General features: G+C 49.7%; 3 protein-coding genes across 4 annotated transcripts; 1 reads left to right on the forward strand and 2 right to left on the reverse strand.

Moving 5' to 3' along the window:
• Positions 1-3,463: 3,463 nt before the first annotated feature.
• Rps19bp1 (ribosomal protein S19 binding protein 1) lies at positions 3,464-7,476 on the forward strand. The gene is made up of 4 exons (XM_021183821.2): positions 3,464-3,562; positions 3,672-3,806; positions 6,704-6,801; positions 6,969-7,476. The coding sequence occupies exons 1-4, from the start codon at positions 3,511-3,513 to the stop codon at positions 7,107-7,109; spliced, it is 426 nt and encodes a 141-aa protein (XP_021039480.1). The 5' UTR covers positions 3,464-3,510; the 3' UTR covers positions 7,110-7,476.
• Positions 7,477-10,729: 3,253 nt separating this feature from the next.
• On the reverse strand, positions 10,730-12,822 carry Atf4 (activating transcription factor 4). Its single transcript, XM_021183997.3, has 3 exons — positions 12,590-12,822; positions 11,754-12,068; positions 10,730-11,640 (listed from the first exon to the last, which is right to left on the reverse strand). Exons 2-3 carry the CDS (start codon positions 11,974-11,976, stop codon positions 10,814-10,816), a joined length of 1,050 nt encoding a protein of 349 aa, XP_021039656.1. The 5' UTR covers positions 11,977-12,068; positions 12,590-12,822; the 3' UTR covers positions 10,730-10,813.
• A 5,204-nt stretch (positions 12,823-18,026) lies between these two features.
• On the reverse strand, positions 18,027-21,642 carry Mief1 (mitochondrial elongation factor 1). 2 transcript variants are annotated; one of them, XM_085831774.1, is made up of 4 exons: positions 21,499-21,642; positions 20,331-20,508; positions 19,879-20,141; positions 18,027-19,071 (listed from the first exon to the last, which is right to left on the reverse strand). In XM_085831774.1, exons 1-4 carry the CDS (start codon positions 21,640-21,642, stop codon positions 18,265-18,267), a joined length of 1,392 nt encoding a protein of 463 aa, XP_085687900.1. In that variant the 3' UTR covers positions 18,027-18,264. The 2 variants fall into 2 exon arrangements, with proteins under 2 accessions (XP_085687900.1, XP_085687901.1); XM_085831775.1 differs by lacking the exon at positions 21,499-21,642 and having other exon boundaries at positions 19,879-20,055.
• Between the last annotated feature and the right edge of the window lie 316 nt (positions 21,643-21,958).

The following is a 21,958-nucleotide window of genomic DNA, read 5'->3' on the forward strand; positions in this document are numbered from 1 at the left end:
CACACACATCTATACACACATACACACACACATCTATACACACATACACACACATCTATACACACATACACACACATCTATACACACATACACACACACATCTATACACACATACACACACATCTATACACACATACACACACACATCTATACACACATACACACACACATCTATACACACACACATCTATACACACATACACACACACACACACACACACACACACACACACACGCACGCACACACTAGTACATGCCTGTGCTGGCAGACATTTGTTCTCACTGACACATCCATGCAACCTGCTCACACCCAGTCATGCTCACACTCAGTCACGCTCACACTTGCTCCAGACTCACAGCCCTGACCTCTAGGCCTGGCTCTGTAGGAAATACCGTGTAGCTTTCTAGAAAATTCCTCCCTCAAAGGAAAGCCAAAGCAAAGCTACTCCCAAAATGAACGGTAGGAGTCAGTGATGGGATTCTAAGGGGTGGGAACTAGAGGAGGATTATCCTGTTCTCTTTATGCAGACACACCTCCTGCTAGGCACAGGGGAACCCTGAGATAGAGTCCTGTAAGGAGGGACCCAGTGCAGAGACTAAGACTCAAAGCAGGAAAGTGGTTTCGCAAGACCACACGGCCAGGACAGAAACCATTCTGAGACCTTAAGACCCACCAGCTCCCACAGAGACCAGCAGGAGGCAGCTGCCTTCCCTGAACCTAATCTTTAAGGGTTGGGGACAAACAAAGCAGGAGGCAAGCAAGCACCCATGGTTGCCATGCCCGCTGCAGCTGTCCTGTCCACCATGCCAGAGTAGGAGGATGCAGAATGCCAGCATGGGCTAGGTCTGCAATGTTCCAGGCAGTACCCCTGTCCTTGAAGGCACTTCAGGAGTATTGCTCCATTGATCCCAGGTGGCTAAACTGTAAGGAAACTACTTCGAAGGTCTATTTAACAAATGGGGAAACCAAGGTGCTCTTCGAAATGGATTTGCCTAGGGTCACACGGCCCTCAGCAGTCTCTATACCAGATGCCTACATCCAAAAGCCTGGGCACACTTTTCTGGAAAGAGACCTAGCCCGGGAGGCCCAACTTGTTGCTTCTGCCTCAGTTTCTCCATCCAGACGAGACCAGAGAGGATCATCTGGCTGCCAGTAGGAAGGCTGTATCACTGAGCTAGCAGGGAGCCAATCCAGTAGCACTGGACCTCACACATCCATTCATCCACTCTGACTTAGGGAGTGGACCAGGAAGCCAAAGAATGCTGTCCTGCAGCGCCACCTAATGATCATATGGTCGCAATGTGGACAGCCACACAGGAATTGATTTCCTTCCTTAAGAAATATTAGACAGACAATACCTACCTCAGTGAATGGAGTTTACGCATGTGAAACACAACAGGAACTTGACTCTTGTTAGCATTTGTTATTAAAAGTGTCTCCCTTCTGGACTAGTTTAGTAGAGATTTGACACTGAGGGTTGTCCAGGGAGAATCAGCTGTTTCTTTGTGTCCACATTCTACAGTATCAGGTACGCAAACCCCTCAGTATCTGTTGGCCCAGTGAGTCCAGATGTCCATTTTCACTCCCCATTCACAGACCGGCTAGCACTTCGTGGCTCCCACATAGCAGGTGCAGGTTATGAGTCTCAATAAACCAGGCAGGGTTTCTCCTCATTGCCAAAAAATAATAATTTCTTCTGGGTTAGGAGGTTAGAAATCTTGTCTGGCACTCAAGAGTCTGCATTTGATCATCAACACTGCAAAAACACACCAAAGTGACGAAAAAGAAACACCTCTAGATTAGAGGTTCTCAACCTTCTTGGTGTAATAAGCCCTTTTCACTCTTAAAAACTCAGGGCTGAAGAGAAGGCTCAAGAATCAAGAGCACTAGATGCTCTTCCAGCAGACTTGGGGTCGACTCACATCAGCCTGTAATTATGCTTACTTCTGGCCTCCACAGGCACGGGGTATACCTATGGTGCACAGACATACATGCAGGAAAAATCCATATATATATATATATATATATATATATATATATATATATATATGTGTGTGTGTGTGTGTGTGTGTGTGTGTGATATATATATATATATATATATATATATATATATATATATAAATTAAAAACAAAAACGAAGCTGGGCAGTGGTGGCACATGCCTTTAATCCCAGCACTTGGGAGGCAGAGGCAGGCGGATTTCTGAGTTCGAAGCCAGCCTGGTCTACAGAGTGAGTTCCAGGACAGTCAGGGCTACACAGAGAAACCCTGTCTTGAGAGGGAAGGAAAAAAAAAAAACAACTCATGTAACCAGAGAACATTTATGTGTAATATTTATCGATAGAATATTTACATCTATGTGTAATACTGATTGCGATATTTATTGATTTATCAGACTAAAAACTGACCTTTTTTTTCAATACCAGGGATAAATCCAAGCATTCTACCACCAAGCTATTAAAACATCCTAGCTCTTCTTATTAATCTGTAACCCAGACTGGTCTAGAATTTGGAGTGTAGCTATGTGATATAAACTGACCTGAAACTTGCCATTCTCCTGCCTCGGCTTCCCAGGTGCTGGTATTCTAAGTGTCATATCACTGTGCCCAACAGTATTTACTGATTTGCCTGACAACCAACTCATTGCTTAATAACATAAACAGTATTTTGCAGCAAATAGCTGTATTTTTCAAAACAAAGCACTTTATTTTGCATGTTTGCAAATCTCTTTATTTCTTTGTTTGGGGAGGATTTTTTTTTTTTTTTTTTTTTTTTGGTCTTTTGTTTGGTTTTTTTTCTTTTGGTTTAGTTTTGGTTTGCTTTGGTTTGTTTGTTTGTTTGTTTGTTTGTTTGAGACAGAGTCTTGCTATGTAGCCCAAGTTGGTCTGGAACTCAGAGCAATACTCTCTGTTCAATCTCCCAAGTATTGGGACTACAAAGTACGACACCTAACCTCCTTGGCAAATGTCTTTACTGATTCTCACACAGATTCTCACAGTGCACAGGACCGGTGTAATGCTTTGAAGGTCATGAAAACTGTCTAAGCCTGGAAAAGTGGCATAGGTCTGTAAGTCTGGCCCCTGGGAGGCAAAGAGAGAAGGATCAGGAGTTCAAAGTCATCCTCAGATACAATCGAGTTCAAGGACAGCCTGGGCTAGATGTATCCTTGTCTAAAAAGAAAGGAATCACTTCTTTTGCAGGAACTCAGTCTATTCAACACTTGGCCCCTGGACAGATTTGACCAGTAAGGCTAGAAGTCGAGTCTGCCCGCCCACACAGCCTGGATCACCAGAGACCTGTTGCTTAGAAATTGAACAACTGTGGCTTCTGCGTCTTGGACACGCCCCTAGCTCCCCGCTCCTCCCGGGCTAGAGGAAAGATAATGAGCCTGCGTTCCAAGGCGGCACTTCCGCTCGCTGCGGAACCCTGAACTCCCGCTTCAGTTTCCGCCGAGGAACGAACACCGCCAGGGCGGAAGTAGCTCGCCGCGTGTGGGCGGGGCTCGGAAACATGTCGGCGGCGTTAGTGCGGCGCGGTTTGGAGCTTCTGGAAGCGTCCGAGGGTGAGGAGAGCAGATCCTGCGACAGTCGCGCTGTGCAGGAGAGCCAGCCGGGCGGGTGGGGAGGGAGAGTGCGCCCTACAACTTGGTCCTTCGCTGCCTTTCCCCGTAGCTCCCCGTGCGGTCCCCGGCCAGGTCCAGGCTAGCGGGACTCCGGCGAAGCGGACCCGGAGGGCGCGGGCCAAGGCCTCCCAGGCCCTGAAACTGCGGAACTCAGCGAAGGGAAAGGCGCCTAAGTCCGCTCTAGGTGAGTTGAGAAAGAAGACTGTGAGCGCTTCTTAGAATTGGGGGCAGCGCCTTCGAGTCCGGGGTTCCAAACGTTCCCCTGAGACTCCACAAGGAAAAGGTAAAATGAATGTTCAAATCGTGGGGGGACAGGTTTCGAACCCAAGCAATCTAATTCCCAGGTCTGGGCGCTCAGATGTGTCTCTTTGCCGCTGTCTGCTATGTGGCAGTTAACAGGATGAGAGAAAGAGGGAAAGGCCTGGGAGTGGTGACACACATCTGTTATCCCTGCACTTGAGAGGTGGAGGCAGGAGAATCAGAAGTTCTGTGTCTTTCCATGGTGAGTTCAGGGCAAGACCTGATCGTGAAGGCAGATGAAACCCCAAGACCCAGGCGCTTGTGAGCTCTAGCCGTAGTGGGGAGAGAAACATCAGACAGTCTCTCTTATTTATTTTTTTTTTGACTTTTTGATACAGGGTTTCTCTGTATAGCCCCGGCTGTCCTGGAACTTACTCTGTAGACCAGGCTGGCCTCGAACTCAGAAATCTGCCTGCCAAGTGCTGGGATTAAAGGCGTGCGCCACCACCGCCCAGCCATCAGAGAATCTCAAAACTAGCAAGCAGGGTTTTGCCAAGTGAGTGAGGCTTGTGAGGTGAAAGGCTCTGCAGTGCTCAGAGGGAGAATCAAACTAACAAGCCAAGATGGAAGCAACGTTAAGGCTAGCACCTGAGAAGGTTTTAGCCAGAAAGGCTTGAGAATTTAGGAAAAGGTTAACGGGTAAGATGAGCAAGAGGCAAGATGGAGTATCCATCAGGGATAGAGGGCTGGCTCACTGGTTAAGAGCACTTGCTGCTTGCTCTTGCAGAGGACCTGGAGCCCACATAGCTGCTCACAGCTCCCTGTAACTCCAGGTCTGGGGATTAGATACCTACCCTCTTCTGACTCCACAGACGCTCACTTGGGGTGCACATACATACACTAAGGCGTGTGCGCACGCACGCAACACACACACATTTATGAAATGAAGCACTCAGTCAACAGTTTACCCTTCTGAACTAACTAACTAACTCGTTTGACCCTCATGGCAGCCCTGTGAGATGAGCAGATCTCTCCCCAACTTTACAGTTACAGAAACAGGCACCTGCCCAGGTGGTAGAGGTGGAAGCCAGGCAGATTGTCCCCGTGCTGTTGCTCTTACTGTGCTCTGCTCAGGTGACAGTGCCTCCTTCCATCCCAGTAGGGACAGCAGAAGTGAGTTGATATCATTTACCAGTGAAGTGTCTGCAAAGCAGAAACCTTGTTTCTAGTAGAGCAGCTTAGGGGCTGTGGCACAGGTAGTAAGGCCTCCTTGAGAAGGGGCACAGGATGGTACGCATGTTGCTTTCTTCTTTGACTCCATGCCTCTGCTCTATAAAGGGAGTTGAGGTACTTGGGTTTCATTGTGTGTTTGTTTCTCCCAGTTTGGGGTGGGGGCGTTATTTTGGCTCAGGCAGGCCTGGACCTCACTATATAGCACAGGCTAGCCATGATATAGCACAGGCTAGCCACGACCTTAAATCAGCCTTCCTGCTTCAGCCTCCTAAGCACTGGGATGATAGGCACACACCACTGCACCCAGCCCAGGAGTCCTTAAAAGCTATGTATGACGTTCAAGAGTAAACACTATGAACAGAGGTGGAGCTAGGAGGCATGCACAGTGTCTTAGTTAGGGTTTTACTGCTGTGAACAGACACCATGACCAAGGCAAGTCTTATAAAAAAAATAACATTTAATTGGGGCTGGCTTACAGGTTCAGAGGTTCAGTCCATTATCATCAAGGTGGGAGCATGGCAGTATCCCGGCAGGCATGGCGCAGGAGGAGCTGAGAATTCTGTCTTCATCCAAAGGCTGCTAGTGGAAGACTGACTTCCAGGCAACTAGGATGAGGATCTTATACCCACACCCACAGTGACACACCCATTCCAACCAGGTCACACCTATTCCAACAAGGCCACACCTTCAGATGGTGCCACTCCCTGGTCCAAGGATATACAAACCATCACACACAGACACTAGTGGTTCATGTCAAGGTGCCTCCCTCCCTGCCCAGTTATCCCAATAACTGGAGGACAGGAGTGGGGTTCCCTTCACTCCTGTCCTGAGGTAAGCACTCCTTAAGACACAGGACTAACCTCCCATCCCCAACCCTGGATTTTCGATGGTCCTCGTGGCTGATCTACTGCCTAGTACATAATGGGTAGGCAGGACAATAGCCAGGCATGGTGGTGGTGCACGCCTTTAATCCCAGTACTCCGAAAATTCCAACCCCCGAGAAAGAAAATGGAAACCCTCTAAAATGCATGTTACTGTTCTTCTCAGTTCCTTTCCTGTAAAAATGAAAATAGGAGCTCATGTGTCCTTTGTGCCTGATGCACAGTTATGCTCAGGGTAGACCTTGTGGTATTTGGTGGTGGTGGTGGTGGATTTTTGTTATGCTGTTTTTAAACATAACCCTTTCTGATCTGACTGTGTAGCTAGGAGCAGTCTTCCTATCTTGGCTCCCCAGTGCTGGGATCACAGGTGCCATGCCTGGCTTAAGACACAGTCATGCCGGGCAGTGGTGGCACACGCCTTTAATCCCAGCACTTGGGAGGCAGAGGCAGGCAGATTTCTGAGTTCGAGGCCAGCCTGGTCTACAGAGTGAGTTCTAGGACAGCCAGGGCTACACAGAGAAACCCTGGGGAGTTGGGGGACAGTCACGTGACTAACTGAGGCTATCCAATAGGGTCTATGAGATTTGCAGCAGACAGTACCTATGGGAAATGTAGATTTGGTTTAAAGGAGACCAGGTTGTGAAATACTCCCTTCTAGGGAAAGGGACCCAGAAGGCTTCTAATGTACAATGAGTCTGAAATGACATGCCCTGCCTGCCACCCACAGCTGAGTACCAGAAACGGCAGTGTCGAGACCACCTCAAAGCAAACCTGAAGTTTATGACCAGCATGAGAAGCACTGTGCCAGAGTCTGTGACCCAGCAGGTTTGTCGAGAGTGTAAGCTTAGGGACCTGGGGTGATAACTGAGGCTGTTCTTCAGAGTCCGTGCGATTCTCAGCCCTGCCCTGAGCCATAATCCCTGTGGGCTCAAAGGTTTCCATCTGTGCTTCCAAAGATGGGTGTCCTGTGCCCTTACTCTGAACCTTTTCAGATCCTGCAGCAGAACCAAGGCCGAAAAGCCTGTGATCGGCTAGTGGCCAAGACGAAGAACAACAAGAAGAAGAAGGCTGAGGGCACTGTGTTCACTGAAGAAGACTTCCAGAAGTTCCAGAGGGAATATTTTGGCAGCTAGACTTCCTGGAGGAATGGTGGGGACAAAAGGCACTAACCCTCCTTTGCCGGACTTCTGCTGTCCTGTGTCCCTGCAGTGATGTGCCACGGGTGACCAGCAGGTGGCAGTGCAAAACTAGCCTGGCTCAGGAAGCCATATGCTGCTATCCCAGGGACACTGGAACAGAGCTGCAAGCCCTGCAGCAAATTTTCCCTCAAACTGAAGTGGACTTCTGGTTTGGCGGAGCCATCAGCACCCTGCCAGAAAAGATTCTGACCTGTCAGCTATGACCAGGATGGTGTCCCAGGGCTATTTGGTACTGGGCCCACTCAGACCCCACCTCAAGGAGCTGGAAGTTCAAATAAATGTGAATTTGGGTAAATGTGGATTCAAGTGTGTGCGTGTGTGTGTGTGTGTGTATGTGTGTTACAGTGTGTTTCCCATCTCAGTGTGGATCTCGGTTCTTCTAGGTTTCTGTGTTAAAGTCCCCAGCCTCGGCCCAGCATAAATGACTTCCTTCTACCAGCGAGGGCCTCCTCTCTGGGCACAGTTACTGTAGCTGCTAGAGTTGCCCAGGAAGTGGACAGTAAGGTCTAAGAGTTGAGAAGGGGAGCCACCTCCACCCTGCTGGAGTTTGGGGTCTGCTATGGCATAAGTGGAGAGCAGAAAGTCATATGTCATTTGATATCTGGGCATAGGTCATGGTTTCTGGAGTCCTCAGCAAGCAGGTTTACATAGTCTGTACCCCAACCAAGGACCGCAGTGAAAGCTATGGTTGTGCCCCCTCAGAGGGCAAACTGGACTCTCCAGCAGTGCAGTGCCAGTCACAAAGGAAAGATCGTGTGGAATGAGCAAACTGGGGGAGAACAAGTGGCAAGGGAAGGGCTGACCGACCTGTCACAGGGACCAGGAGACCCCTCAGTGCAGATGGACACATTCCTTTTTTTTGTTTTTCAAGACAGGGTTTCTCTGTGTAGCCCTGGCTGTCCTAGAACTCACTCTGTAGACCAGGCTGGTCTCGAACTTAGAAATCCGCCTGCCTCTGCCTCCCAAGTGCTGGGATTACAGGCATACGTTGCCACTGCCCAGCTTTTTTTGTTTGTTTGATGGACACATTCCTAAGGAGACAACTGGTGGCCTCCACATCGCCTGAGCCTGCCTCCTCCGTTCTCTGTTCACTGGGACTCCTGAGGTTTGTCTCAGTGACCATCGGTCAGTTCCCTAATTGAGCCCCTGAGGAGGCAGGGCTTTGTCCTCAGTAAGAGAACAAGGTTCACTGTCCCTGCTCCAAGCAACTCTTCTTTGCCTTCAAGCAGCACTGGATCTCATGGCGACACAGAACATCCTACAGCAGAGCAGAATTGCATGGACTCTGCTTGCCTCCAGGTGACCTCTGCCTGTTGGAAGGCATAGCAAGAGGTCATAGCAAACAGGAACGGGAAGGAGGGAGTGTGGTTTTTTGTTTTTTTTTTAAGATTTATTTTATTAATATATGTAAGTACACTGTAGCTGTCTTCAGACACTCCAGAAGAGGGAGTCAGATCTTGTTGCGGATGGTTGTGAGCCACCATGTGGTTGCTGGGATTTGAACTCTGGACCTTCGGAAGAGCAGTCGGGTGCTCTTACCCACTGAGCCATCTCACCAGCCCCGGGAGTGTGTTTTAATATAGGCTAGTGATGGGAGCTCTGGGCCCTCCATGGCATGTTCTGTCCTCTGTGACATGGGTTGTTCAAAGGGACATGGGTGGTGGTCTTCAAATCCTCCACCCCTTCTGCCTGCTTGCTGGGCTTTGCTGACCACAAGAGCAAATTCAGGTGGCCTTGGGGACTCATTTTCTCCTCCTTAAATAAGATGCTTAGCCAACAGCTCAGTGCTTATTTTCTAGGGCCTCTTTCTAGGGAGCACACACCCTCAGTCACATGGTCACCTAGAGGATGCAAGCAGAAATTCTGTATCTTTCCTGGTATAAGGCCTCCTCGTAGCTGCCGAGAAGGAAAAGATGGAGTGCTTACCAACCTGGGGTCTGATAAAAGAACACCGGTTGTTACATTCAGGTCAATGGAGGGTCCAGCAAAGGGAAGCCCACCCCAACTAAGGCATCCCGAGTAGATGCAACGTAGACATTTAGGCCAGTTTAAAAATTTGGTAATCTGGACTTGGGTGAGCTGCTGCCCCACCCCCATGCTTCCTGCGGCTTCTGCTGTGGTCTGGACCATCCACAACTGCCTGGTCCCGTGAGTCGTGAGTCCAGGGAGCTTCATAGAGTGGAGCAGGACTGCTACTAGTGGTCTTGGGGACTCAGGGCCAACCACCAGGACTCCAGCCTGGCCTCGAGTGGTCTTGCTTGAGGGGTAGGGAGGGCTTAGTTCAAGGTGCATCTGGAGCTGGTCAGGTTCCCTGTTCTTAAAAGGGCTAGGCAAGAGGTCCAGCAGTCTGCTCTGCAATTCCCCAAACCTGAGCTGGTCTTATTTCTGAACATGTCACTGGGTACTGGTTTGAACATTTACCTGCCACCCACCGTGGCCAAGATCTCCAGCCCAGCCCATAGACTGCCTGGGTAGGTGCTCTTGGGTCTCATCGCAGAGACCATTGCAGAGACCCCTACTTACAGCCTAGCTTCTGTGCGTAACAAGGGTGAGCCAAAAGGCCTGCTGCAGAAGTGGGACTGCTGCTGTATCATCCTACCCACACCCAGGCCCCACCTTGTTCCCTGCCCCCAACACACTCCTCCTAGAGCAGGTCCTCCACCCAGCCTGCCAGCCATTTTAACATCCCATCTTTGTTGTACCTGTCTCCCTTAGAAGGGAAGTTTCACAAAAGCTAAGCTGCTCATCTTGTGTTCAGTTTGCACCCGATAGTTCCCCAGTACATGGTGAGCAATCACCAGTGGTAGGGAAACTGAAGGCCTACTCTACCAGCTAATAGGCACCCAGAACGAACAGCTCCAGTCTGGGCAGGCTAAACGGGAGCAAGCAGGACTTCCAGCCTTTTGTCACACCTGACATGGTCAAGCTTTCTACAGCTTCCTCCACTCTTGGCCAAACTACGGGTGGATTCCATAGTTGTAGGAATCCCAGATTAGCAAACCCAATGGACTACATTCATTTCAACAGCTAACACTCAGGTGAGTCTACAGGAATTGGGAAGGCTCAAAGATAACCCTGCAGACTTTGAACAGTTTCCAGATTTAAGAGGTAAAGATGCAGGTAGCCCAGGACCCTGGAGCTGGAAGCCTAGGTTCCCTTCCCAGCTTCCTGCCTACATTGCTCATTTTCATCTCTGTAGACAGTACCTGCCACTGTTTACTATCACCCCAGCCCTTCCACCAGGTGGAAACAGCCCAGCCATCTGTGTCAGAGGGAATAAGAGCTCTATCCCTTAAGCCTGAGAGAAACCTAATCCTCTTGTGTGCTCAAGGCGGGTACCTCCTCTAGGTACTTACATGGCAGCTATCTGGCACAAAGCCAGTATGAACAGGTGGAATTCAGGCTGTTCCTCTCATTAACCCAGAGCTCCCTCCTTATCTTCTCATGAACAGCTCAGCTCAGCCCTGGGATGTACCCAGGTAGCTACTGTATCCAACCCAGGAAGGTCCGTAGTCGAGTCTATTACAAAGAATGACACAGAAAACCCACATAGGTACTTTCACTACAAAATAATTTATTACAGCAAACACAGCAACACAAGACTATATACAAGCACAAAGCACCGACTACCCACCCTATTACGGAACTCTCTTCTTCCCCCTTGCCTTACGGACCTCTTCTATCAGGTCTTTCAGATACTGGATCTCCTTGGCCAGAGAATCTGCCTTCTCTTTCAGAGCCTCATTCTTTTTTTCTAGCTCCTTACACTCGCCAGTGAGGGCCTCCTGCTCAGCCCGCTTCTTCTGGCGGTACCTAGTGGCTGCTGTCTTGTTTTGCTCCATCTTTTTCAGCTTCTTATCCAACTTCTCAGTCTTCACTTTAGCTGTCAAACTAACTCCAGGTGGGTCATAAGGTTTGGGTCGAGGAGAACCACGGGGACCACCTGGAGAAGGCAGATTGTCTGGTGGGGCCCTGGAGGTGGAGGGGCTATGCTGGGGAGAGCCCAGGTAGGACTCAGGGCTCATACAGATGCCACTGTCATTATCAGAGGGAGTGTCTTCCTCCTTTACACACTGAGGGATTAGAGTAATATAAGCAGCGGAGTCAAGCTTCCTGTCTCCTTCAGAGATATCAACTTCACTGCCTAGCTCTAAACTAAAGGAATGATCTGGAGTGGAAGACAGAACCCCTGGGGAACAGGGAAAAGGCTGCAAGAATGTAAAGGGGGCAACCTGGTCGACTTTTATTACACTTTCTGGGAGATGGCCAATTGGGTTCACTGTCTGAGGGGGCTCCTTATTAGTCTCTTGGACTAGAGGGGCAAAAAGATCACATGTGTCATCCAACGTGGTCAAAAGCTCATCTGGCATGGTTTCCAGGTCATCCATTCGAAACAGAGCATCGAAGTCAAACTCTTTCAGATCCATTTTCTCCAACATCCAATCTGTCCCGGAAAAGGCATCCTCTGGGAAAAGAAATTCAGGCCGTGAACGGCTCATGTCATATACGGGAGGCAGAAAGCCATTAGAACACCAGATCCATATGAAAAGGGCACACCAGGGCAGCCGTCCTACTCACCCTTGCCGGTGTCTGAGGCACTGGCCAAGCCATCATCCATAGCCGGCCATTCCGAGGAGCCCGCCTTGTCGCTGGAGAACCCATGAGGTTTCAAGTGCTTGGCCACCTCCAGATAGTCATCTAAGAGACCTAGGCTTTCTTCAGCCCCCAAACCCGACTGGTCGAAGGGGGACATCAAGTCCCCCGCCAACACTTCGCTGTTCAGGAAGCTCATCTCGGTCATGTTGTGGGGCTTTGCTGGATTCGAGGAATGTGCTTAACTCGAAGGTATCTTTGTCCGTTACAGCAACACTGCTGCTGGATTTCGTGAAGAGCCTGGATGGGGACCCAAAAGCAAGTCCAGTCATCTTTCTATCTAAGATGCCGGATGGCCAAATCCCAGAAGCGTCTACATGGAGAGCACGCGGGCCCAAGGCCATTGTGTAAGCCTCCCCGGCCGCCAGCTCGGGTTGCACAAGATGGAGGCTTAGGTTTGCTTCACCGGCCACCCAGAGGAAGCAGCTTGTCCTCGCGTCCTAATACGGCCAAGGCCGCCGCGCCCCGCCCCCGTGACTCACACCCCCGCCCCACCGCCATCTTGGGCATCGCCACGTTCGCAGGATGACACGGGGACCCCGGTGAACCCGAGGTGATTAAGCTAAGACAGGACGATGGGGCAGCAGCAGAGCTTTAGACACTCCTCCGCCCAGCTCTGCCCGGGAGCGCCGGCGTCGCAGGCCACGCAAACAAGGCCGACGCGTCCGGCCGCTTGTAAAACCGCGTGTGCCGGCCACCGCGCCCGGGCCGCACCCAACCACAGCGAGGCCCCCGCCCTGCGCGGCCGACCCCATACTCACGCCATGGCTTAAGCCGGTGGGGGTTGCCGCTGCAGAGCCTGGTGCTGCTGCCGCCGCTGCAAAGGCCAACGCTGCCGCAGGCACTGCTGCCTCTAATACGCCATGGTGGCCGCAAGCCCTGCGGGAGGGGAAGAGGAAAGGGACACCCGAGGACACAACTTAAACCGGCAGACAGCAAGCAGAAATGGCGGCGGCACGCCCTAAACCCGCCCTTTATAGCCTCGGCCAGGGACGCAGCACACCGCGTATCCTCCCACTGTGGTCACGTGACCCTGCCGCAGCGCCACCAAACCGCCTCTCACTGACGCCCTCGCCCGCCCCAACCCTTCTCCGCTGTGCTCGGGGGGTAATTGTGGCGTTAGAGATCGTCCTGAAGGCCCCATGAGAGGAGAAAAGTGCACTACTTTATAGGTTGACGACCAGCCGCTGTCTGGTTCCGGAGCGCGGAGGGATCGCTCGTTGCCGAACTTCCGGTGTCTTACAAGGCGGGGTGGGACACCTAGCCAAAGTTCTGACGGTCAAAGCCGAAACTGCCGGGTTATCACGCGAGACACCGTCGGAGCGCGCGTCGAGCTGATTGGCCCAGGCGTGGCGAGTCATCTAAACCTCAAGTTCCTATTGGCTCTGCCCCTGGGCGCTCTAGGATCAGGGGTCTGCGTGGGAAGGGAGGAGCCACCAGAGGTTCCGGGCGCCAGACTGTCACACTTGTCAGATGAGACCCATGAGTATTTGCTCTCTCCGGCATCGCTCTGCACCGAGCAAACAGCTTCCAGGCGTGACCTTTGGGCTGGAAGCCCTCTTTCCCTGTATCTGTTGTTTCCAGAACCGAATGGGCAGGCTTCAGGCATGTGGAGAGGTCCTCCTGAGTTAGCTGGTCCAAGCCTTCAGCTTCCCGTCAGTCCTGGGACAGGGACCGCATTTGGAGGCAGGGCGTTCGTGTCGGGGTCTTCTTGGGAGATATTCCGGTTCCTCCAGTTCAGCGTCTTTCCCCTGAACCGTGGAAACATGCCTAACCTCAGGTCTAACCCTCCTCTAAAACATGCCCATCCTCCCATCATAGAGGCCCTCACTGCCGGTTTGTATAGGATCAGTTCCCTTAAGATCAGGTTTATTCAGTTGGCTCTCAAGCCTTAAATTCCAGGTATAACCTTCCCAAGAAGTCATCCTGATGAGTGAGCTTGCCGCCTAAGTGGTCGGGAGCCCCAGGTACTGGTCAAGGCCTCCTCACCATAAAGGATGCTGTTTTGAGAGTGCTGAGAGGCTCTTTCCAACTCCAGCCTGGAAATCTTAAAGAGTTTCCACTTCTGTTTAAATGACTCACACAAATACCACTCAACTGGCACAGTGCCTGCCTCTTACTGCTCAGTGATTATTTGCAATCCTTGTACACCCAACCCTAGCGCTCGGGTACCATATTTCAAGGTCGTCCTTGATTGTATGATAATTGATTGCTATTTATTAATTCAAACCTAACTCCCCAGTCCCTATCTCCCTAACTCCATCCTCCTTCCTCAGAGGAGCCTTTATTATTGTTTACTGAGACGGAACCAACCATAAAACACGAGGCCTACGTAATGAGATGTTTTTATACCCAAAGAAGTCACGGGTGTATGCGCACACATACAGAAGTTACCTAGGCTTTCCATGCAAAGGCAACAAAAGGGTAACTATGTCCTCTCTTTGTCACGGGTGTATGCGCACACATACAGAAGTTACCTAGGCTTTCCATGCAAAGGCAACAAAAGGGTAACTATGTCCTCTCTTTGCTCTGGAAACCAAAACAGCAGCCACACTGCTACATTGTTGAGTGGACATCCCTTACAAGTTTCTGTCCCCTAAGCATAATGTACCCTGCAAACCATGGTTTTAACCCACGCTGAATCCCTAACTCTATGATGTATGATGTCTGCTTTGCTGAACTCCTGACCCTCTGATAGATGACTGCCTTTTGCTATACAAAAATGTGCCTCCCCAGAAACCTTCCGCGTGGTGTAAGCTTGCACTTCTTTTTCTGGCCGCCTTTCTAACAGCCAATTATCCTGGCAGCTGTTTCCTATCACATGTATCTACCCTGCAGGCAGCCTGGAGTCCCCCCACTCTTCTATTAGGGTGCTAACAACCAATTATCCCAACAGTTGTTTTCTATCAACCCTAATGCTTTCCCCTAAGAATCCTTCAATGCCAGTGAGGGGCTGTTTGGCTGGCCAAAGCTTGCTTAACCAAACAGTCATGGAAATGGTTTTTTCTCAGCTCTAACAAGGCTCCTGACCATACAGGTTGGCCATACAGTTTAAAAATATTGAGCCGGATTTGACACAGAGATCCCAGGAGAATGGTGGCTTCTTTTCCCCCATCTTACTCCTAGCACCGATGTAAGAAAATACCTGATACCACATAGACACATCAGAGTTGTTGGAAAGGAGATTTTTATTTTCTTCTTCCCATGCTGCAGAAGACGCTGTTTTCACCAGTTCAATTTCTCTCCTTCAAGGAGAAAGAGGATAAAGGTTCTCTGGGCCTTAGTAGCTAAGCTGCTCCTATATGGCCCCAGCCAAGACAGGACACAAAGATTAGTGACTGACTCCATTCTGCCAGCTTAACACAAGAACCACCACAGGAGGGCAGGCAAGTGACTGCAAGGCAAGGCGTGGGCCTGGCCTCAGAGACCAAGGGTTTAAAAGACTACAAGGTGATCAAAATAGAAGTTAACACCCACCTCACCCCACCTGCAGTTAAACATAGAACCTGCATGCTGGTATTCTGGACACTCAGTCTCAGGGACTTGTAACCTCCTTGCCTGATACAAGGTTCACTGTGTTCCCAAGGGCCTCCTCATTTACCTTAGCTTGAGCTTTATACTAAAAAAGCTAAAGTCGTAGCAAATGCTCTCAGTTTTATCAAGTCATAATCCCAAGGAAATGTACCTTGGTAGAAGGCTCTGATCACACGGTGCATCCTGCTCTCAGATTTCCCAGCCTAAAGCGGATTGATTCATCTTAACCATCAGAGCCAGCCCTGCGGTGGATTACAGTGGAGTAAAGTCAGCAGGGCCAACTCCAGGAGATGATGGGCCACTCCAATAGTTTTTCTCTTTATTTTTTAAAATTCCAACTGTTAATACGTAGAAGAATACTGCTATCCTGAATTCCATTTTTGGGAAAGGGCAACAAAGAACCAAAAAATAAATAAATTTGGATTTACTTGGTTACCAGGGTAATGAGTACAGTTTTAGGCATCAAGTATATAGTCTGCTAATCTTGACACTCTCAAAATACTTCCCAAACAGAAGTAAGGGCCTAACAGTGGCCTTTCCTACAGGCAAAAGTGGGAGTAACTGAAGAGAAAGGCAGAGTAGTGGCACAGCCAACTGGGTCTTTCAAAAGAGAGGGAAGCAAGGCAGAGTATCTTTTCTTCCATCTAAGCATCCCAGAGCATGTGGCCGCCTCCCATACTTTATGACAAAGAATGACAGCAAAGAAGGCGTGCTCAGCTAATCCACAAACCCACCAGGTTAGAGCTGGTCCCACTTGTCCTTGTTCTGAGGACTTCTAAGAGGTTCCTGCTTATAAGATGGCCAAGTCATGATCTTGGTTTTGCAAAGCATAGTCCAAAGTCAAAGCTGCTCATAAAGACAAGAATTCATTGCTTTTCCTAAATTCAGTGACAAATGATAAATTCATTGCTTTTCCTAAATTCAGTGACAAATGATAAATTCATTGCTTTTCCTAAATTCACTGACATGGCTGTGATTTAGGACATTTGGAATCTTGAGCATCTTCAAGTTCTGGGGTTCATTTGCACTCTTCCTGGCAGAGATGGCAGCTTAGGAGTCTTATAATACTTCTGACAGGAAATCTAACTCCTCTCTAAAATCTGGTTTTGCAGCATTCTACCAACTCTCCCTCCAACAGGCAGCAGCAAGAACCTTGGACTGTCTACGCCACACCTTCCGTGCCTACTCAGTCCAACTTAGCAATAGATGTTTTCAGCTCCTACTTCGTTTTTATTAAGTACCAGGAGGGCATGTTTCAGTTAAGGTTCTTGGCTTTATCAAGTTTCTCATACTATCTTACACAAATCAAAAAGAAACTCCTTTAGAAGTGTTTACACATGTGTGGGAGAACAGGAGAAAAGGCTAAATCTATAGGCTGGCTCAACCTCCTAACCTGTCGAGAGGGGGGTGTGTCTACCCTGATTTCAAATGGGTTGCTGCAGAGTCAGTGCTATTTATAGTCATTTTGTGTCACCCTCATTAGGAAGGGCCAACACAGCCAGAGTGCGTCACCAGAATCACACTGATGGAGAGGTAGTAAGAATAGATAAAGAAAGACCTGATGGGAGAACACAATACTAGATGGGCAAATCAGAACCAGAGTTACTGTCAGCCTCTTGTCCTGACGGAAGAAAAAGGACACATAGAAATGACATACCAAATGTCCCTTCCCCCACCCATAGGATGATTACATGGCCATAAATAGCAATCTTAGCAGCAAGGTGGGAAGCCCCACCTCTTTTCTGTGGGTCTTATCTATGTACTCTCTTCCTAGGTAGCACCAATCTCCCCAGGAGTCAAGTGAGGGAGCAGGGCTGGCATGGTCATGTGCCCTCTGGCCTGTGGAGGTACCTATAGTGGCAAGGACAGGGGTCAGGTGGGAGGTTCTGGCCCTGGGTATGTTCCTGCTCTAAGGCAACACCTAAGAAAGGTAAAGCCTGACAAGAAAGCAAATGTGGTCACTGGGTTTCGGCTGGCACTGCCTCCTTTTGCCTTCCCTTGGCCTCCGTGGCTAAAGCAAGGCCACCTTCTACCAGCAATTAAGGGGAAACCAGCATCTTACAGGTGCTGCCTGTGAAGCCCCCACACCTGCCTTGTCTGTGTGACTCTGATGACCACACATAGAAACAAACAGTGAGACACAGGCTCTCCAAATCAGCTTCAGCGTGCTAGCCCTGAGCTCCCGCTGACAGCCACAAGGAAGCACCTCATAAGCCTCTGATAAAACAGTTGCAGCCCCCCCTCCAGTGTTGGTCAGTGCCCACGCTCAAAAACCTTAGCTCAGATAAACAGGAGTTGCTTAGGGTAGGGGGAGGAGATAAGCTTGTTTTCCAGGAACCAGGGGCAAAGGCTGATTTGCCAGGGCAGAGGCTCTTTGCCAGCCTCACCCTGGAAACCTAAATACTGTCTCATTCCTCTGCAGAGCTCAGCCTGGAAACATGCAATCACTCTTCTGTGACATCAACTACAGGCAACATCTTCATTAGGCAAATGTACTCTGGGGACAAGAGCCACCGGGGTGACCAAGAAAGAGAAAGACAGAGAAGAGAGCAAACAAGAGGCCAAGGGGCAGAACCGGACATAGCAGACAGAAAAGCAAGAAATCTGGGTCAAAAACAAAACACCCAAAGGCTGAGGCCAGCACTCCACACCCTCTGTTTGTTCCAAAAAAAACCAAAAAAACAAAAAACAAAAAAACTCAGCCTAGAGTAAGGCGGCAAGTGGGGAGCACAGTGCTTGGTTACAAAAATAGGGGTGGGTGGGGAAACCGCAGGGACGTCATTCTCATCAGCATGAAGTGACCAGGACAATTACCAGCAAAACAGGAGGCACCTAGGGACCCTGTGAGGCACCAACCACGTAGCCAAGTGTTTCTAACGGAGAGACTGGGCCTTTACCTGCCCTACGTCTGCAGCAGCACCTCCGGCTCAGACAGTGAGCAGTAGAGGGTATATCCCAACTCGTCTATTTCTTGAGGGGTGAGCTCTGCAAACAGGTTCACCTTGGGGTTCAGGGCACTGGGCAAGACCCCAGCCTCCAAGTAGCTGATGAGTCCCCTCAGGGCCTGTAGAAAGCGGTCAGCCAACATGTCTGGAGACCAGTCAGCCTCCTCCTGGGCCAAGTGGAGGATGACGTTGGTTAGCTGGCTGGCAGTGAGGTGGCCCAGAGCTGGAGTGGACTTGCATATGGCCTTGAGGATCTTGAGGCACAGAGACCGGCAGCCGGAGTCCGCCTGGTCCAAAGCCCGTAAGCGTGCTGTCTCAGCAGGACGAAGGCTCAGCCGCCACAGGTTGTCATACTGAGCTAACCGGTGTGGTCTGGCCACCAAGACAGTGTCACCAAGGGTTACTGATGGCAGGAAGTCAATGACAAGATGTTTGTCCTTCTCATACTGAACTTCTAGTGTCAGGGCCTCTGGGGGTGGCGCTGGTCGGATCACATAGTCTAAGAGGGACCCTATGGCTGGCCAGTTGATGGAGCCTGCCACCACCTTCTCAAAGGTGTCTGCCACTGTCTTTGGGGAGAGGTAGCCACCTACAACACATCGGTCCCAGTAACTGCTACCACGAGGAAAGTACTCTGGGTTCTCACGACGAACCAGGAAGAAACCAGGGACATTCATGATGGTGTCCTCCCCAGGTATGCATGACCACAGGTTCTGCTCCAGCACAAGGGGGACAATGAGCTGGATATGGTCAGCCGTCACCACCTGCCAGAGCACAATTAGAAAGAGTTGGTTTCGTTTTGTTTCTTAATTCTTTATTACAGTGTGTGTGTGTGTGTTTGATGTGTCATGACATGTGGAGGTCAGAGGTAACTTACAAGAGTCAATTCTCTCCTTCATCCATGTGGGACCCAGGAATTGAACTCGGGTCATCAGATTTCGTGGCAAGCACCTTTACCTGCCGAGTCATCTCACTGGCCCCAGAATTAGAAGGTTTTAAAGGGCTTTACCATGCTTAAGACATATACTACCTACAACATGAGTCCCTATCATTTTGTATTTGCCAACAGCAATGGAAACCAATGGTTCAATTAGCACACACAGAAAGCAGGACAAGAATACAGTAGAAGGCAGGTTTCTTAGAGCTACCCTGGGTTCAGGGTTTTGATTTTTTATTTTTGAGGTAGGATGTCATATAATCCAGGTGCTGGCCTCGAACTACATGGCTGAGGGTGACCTTAACCTTTGAACCCTTTATCTCCTGAGTGTTGACGTGATAGGTCTAGGTCATAGATCTGTGGCCTATTTTATGCAACACTGGGAACTGAACCCAGGACCTAATAAAAGTTGGTAAACTGAGCTACACTCCTAGCCCCTAAAGCATCTTAAAAAGTATAAGTGTGACGTACAAACGAGAAAGGATGAAGCAGAGAAGCAAACACTACTGTGGGGCAGGATTTGTAAGCATCAGGCTTTCTGGTTGAGGCCCAGGAACAATGACTTTCTTGATAATCCCCACCACTGCGGAGCATCTGTCCAGCCCCAGCCCACCCTTCATACGAACTGTGTTACCTGCAGATCATCATAGAGGCTGCCACTCAAGTACATGTCCCGAAGTGGCATATCAGGCAGCTTGGCCCGCAGGAAGCTCCGGAGCTCAGCACATATGTCCACCGCAGCTTGCTTGGCCCGAGCCTGCTCTCCAGCAGGGATGGCTGCCCGGTTCCGGTAGTAAGAAAGAAGTTTCTCCTGCAGGGACATGCGGAGTCGTGACTTCTTCAAGTCTACCTGGCCCCTCCTGGCCAATGGTTTGGGCCGGGGTGGGCAGAATGTATCTGCCAAGGCAAGAGAGAGAGGCATGTGAGCTCTGCCCAAGCTTGCTTAGGCCACAAAAGTCCCAGTCCCAGGAAGGAAAAGGACCTGGCATGAAGGGCAAACTGCCTGACATTCCCTGCTGAGAAGTCTCTGCACCACAGCAGCTCCAAGGGCAGAAGCAGCCCCAGAGGGCTCAAGGAGTTTCTCACCTGTGTCAAAGGCAGAAGAGTCTGTGGGAAGGGTCTGCAGAGACCGGCTCAGGCCTGCCTTCATGTCCTTGTTCAATAGGCGAGGAGAGCCCATCCAGTTTGGCTCCTCCCAGCTCCTCTTCCCTGAATGGCTTAGGCGGGTGGGGCTGGTAGGGGCACTGATTGCCCGGTCATACATCTGCAATACCAGAGAGGACCCGGGACATACATATACCAGCCCTCCTCCTTCCACTTCATTCCCAACACCCCTCCTTCCCCCGACTCTTTGCCCCATTAAGTTCAAGACATTTTTTGTTGTCTTTGTTGATGGTGGTACAGGGGATGGGACCCAGGGCCTTGTGCATGCTGGGCAAACACTATCACTGAATTACATCCTCAGACAATTTTTTTCCACTTTACTACAAGTCAATTTTACTTAAATCAGGACTGTCCAACAAAATCACTGTTAGCCATTCATGATCTGAATTCTAGTGTATGAATTAAACTACAGTACACATAAAAAGACCATCAGACATTTGTTTTGTAATAAACGTGGTACTGGTATTACCTATTAGTCACCCTTTTAAGACAAACTATTAGGTTTGCCCTTTCTCCTTTTTTAAAAAAGATTTATATTTTATGTATATGAGTACACTGTCGCTGTCTCCAGACACACCAGAAAAGGGCATCAGATCCCATTACAAATGGTTGTGAGCCACCACGTGGTTACTGGGAGTTGAACTCAGGACCTCTGGAAGAGCAGTCTCAGCTCTTAACTGCTGAGCCATCTTTCCAGCCCACAAATACAATTTTAACAAAATATTTTCAGTCTGGTCAGCTGAAACTGTGATGTAGAACTCATGAACTAAAAGGGTTCTCTGGCTAGCCAGGTGTATCAGAGGACCCAGATAGAGGTAGATGCTCTAAAAATAAGAGTTAGAGAAGTATCTGTGTGGTTGCTATTCTAAATCATGTCACCAAAGAAGGAAGGGTAGCTGGGTGGGCTGCTGTGTTTTAACTTCCTGGATGCATTTCTTTCATCTTCAGCGATCTCTTTATGGAGAAGCCTAGAAGCAAGCTGCCAGATGAGCCAATATGCTCCAATTACATTGTCAGTCTACCTCAGGAGAGCTCCTCCTTGTAAGTAACTTACCACCTCCCATCCAGGGACCAGGCTGCATGCACTTACCCGCTTAACTGCCAGTGTGGCGATGCCCAACATAGCTGCTCCACCCACACCCAGCACCAGCCGGGCATTGGAGAGCACAAAATCGATGGCCGTACCAATGCCATTGTCATCCTTCTTCCCTTTGCGCTCACCAGCGCCTGCCATTGCTCACCTGGAAATGAAGACAACACAGCCATCACTGCCTGAGACCACAGAAGCCCCACTTTATGCTCCTCCCCATGTGAAATCTAAGGCTGCACAGAGGGAAGTACCACGGCCCGTGACAGGAAAAGAAATGCCAGTGTATACAGTAGAAAACCTTTCACAGACCTGGGACTAGCAAACATAAGTCCATAATCCATCCAAGTTTTGTACTCCAGTGAAGTACCTCACTGTCTTAGTTAGTTAGGGTTTTACTGCTATGAACAGACACCATGACCAAGGCAACTCTTATAAAGGACATTTAATTGGGGCTGGCTTA

The sequence above is a fragment of the Mus caroli genome, unplaced genomic scaffold (assembly GCF_978045245.1).
Source record: "Mus caroli unplaced genomic scaffold, Mus_caroli_1 scaffold_16, whole genome shotgun sequence".
Classification (NCBI taxonomy): domain Eukaryota; kingdom Metazoa; phylum Chordata; class Mammalia; order Rodentia; family Muridae; genus Mus; species Mus caroli.

Coding starts and splice junctions, on each gene's coding strand:
- Rps19bp1 (XM_021183821.2), top strand. CDS start 3,511: ATGTCGGCGGCGTTAGTGCGGCGCGGTTTGGAGCTTCTGGAAGCGTCC. Junction 3,563..3,671: donor GCTTCTGGAAGCGTCCGAGG/GTGAGGAGAGCA, acceptor CTTTCCCCGTAG/CTCCCCGTGCGGTCCCCGGC. Junction 3,807..6,703: donor GGCGCCTAAGTCCGCTCTAG/GTGAGTTGAGAA, acceptor TGCCACCCACAG/CTGAGTACCAGAAACGGCAG.
- Atf4 (XM_021183997.3), bottom strand. CDS start 11,976: ATGACCGAGATGAGCTTCCTGAACAGCGAAGTGTTGGCGGGGGACTTG. Junction 11,641..11,753: donor TGCCTCAGACACCGGCAAGG/GTGAGTAGGACG, acceptor TTCTTTTCCCAG/AGGATGCCTTTTCCGGGACA.
- Mief1 (XM_085831774.1), bottom strand. CDS start 21,642: ATGGCAGGCGCTGGTGAGCGCAAAGGGAAGAAGGATGACAATGGCATT. Junction 20,142..20,330: donor CTCTTCTGCCTTTGACACAG/GTGAGAAACTCC, acceptor TTGCCTTGGCAG/ATACATTCTGCCCACCCCGG. Junction 19,072..19,878: donor GCCTCTATGATGATCTGCAG/GTAACACAGTTC, acceptor GTGCTCTGGCAG/GTGGTGACGGCTGACCATAT.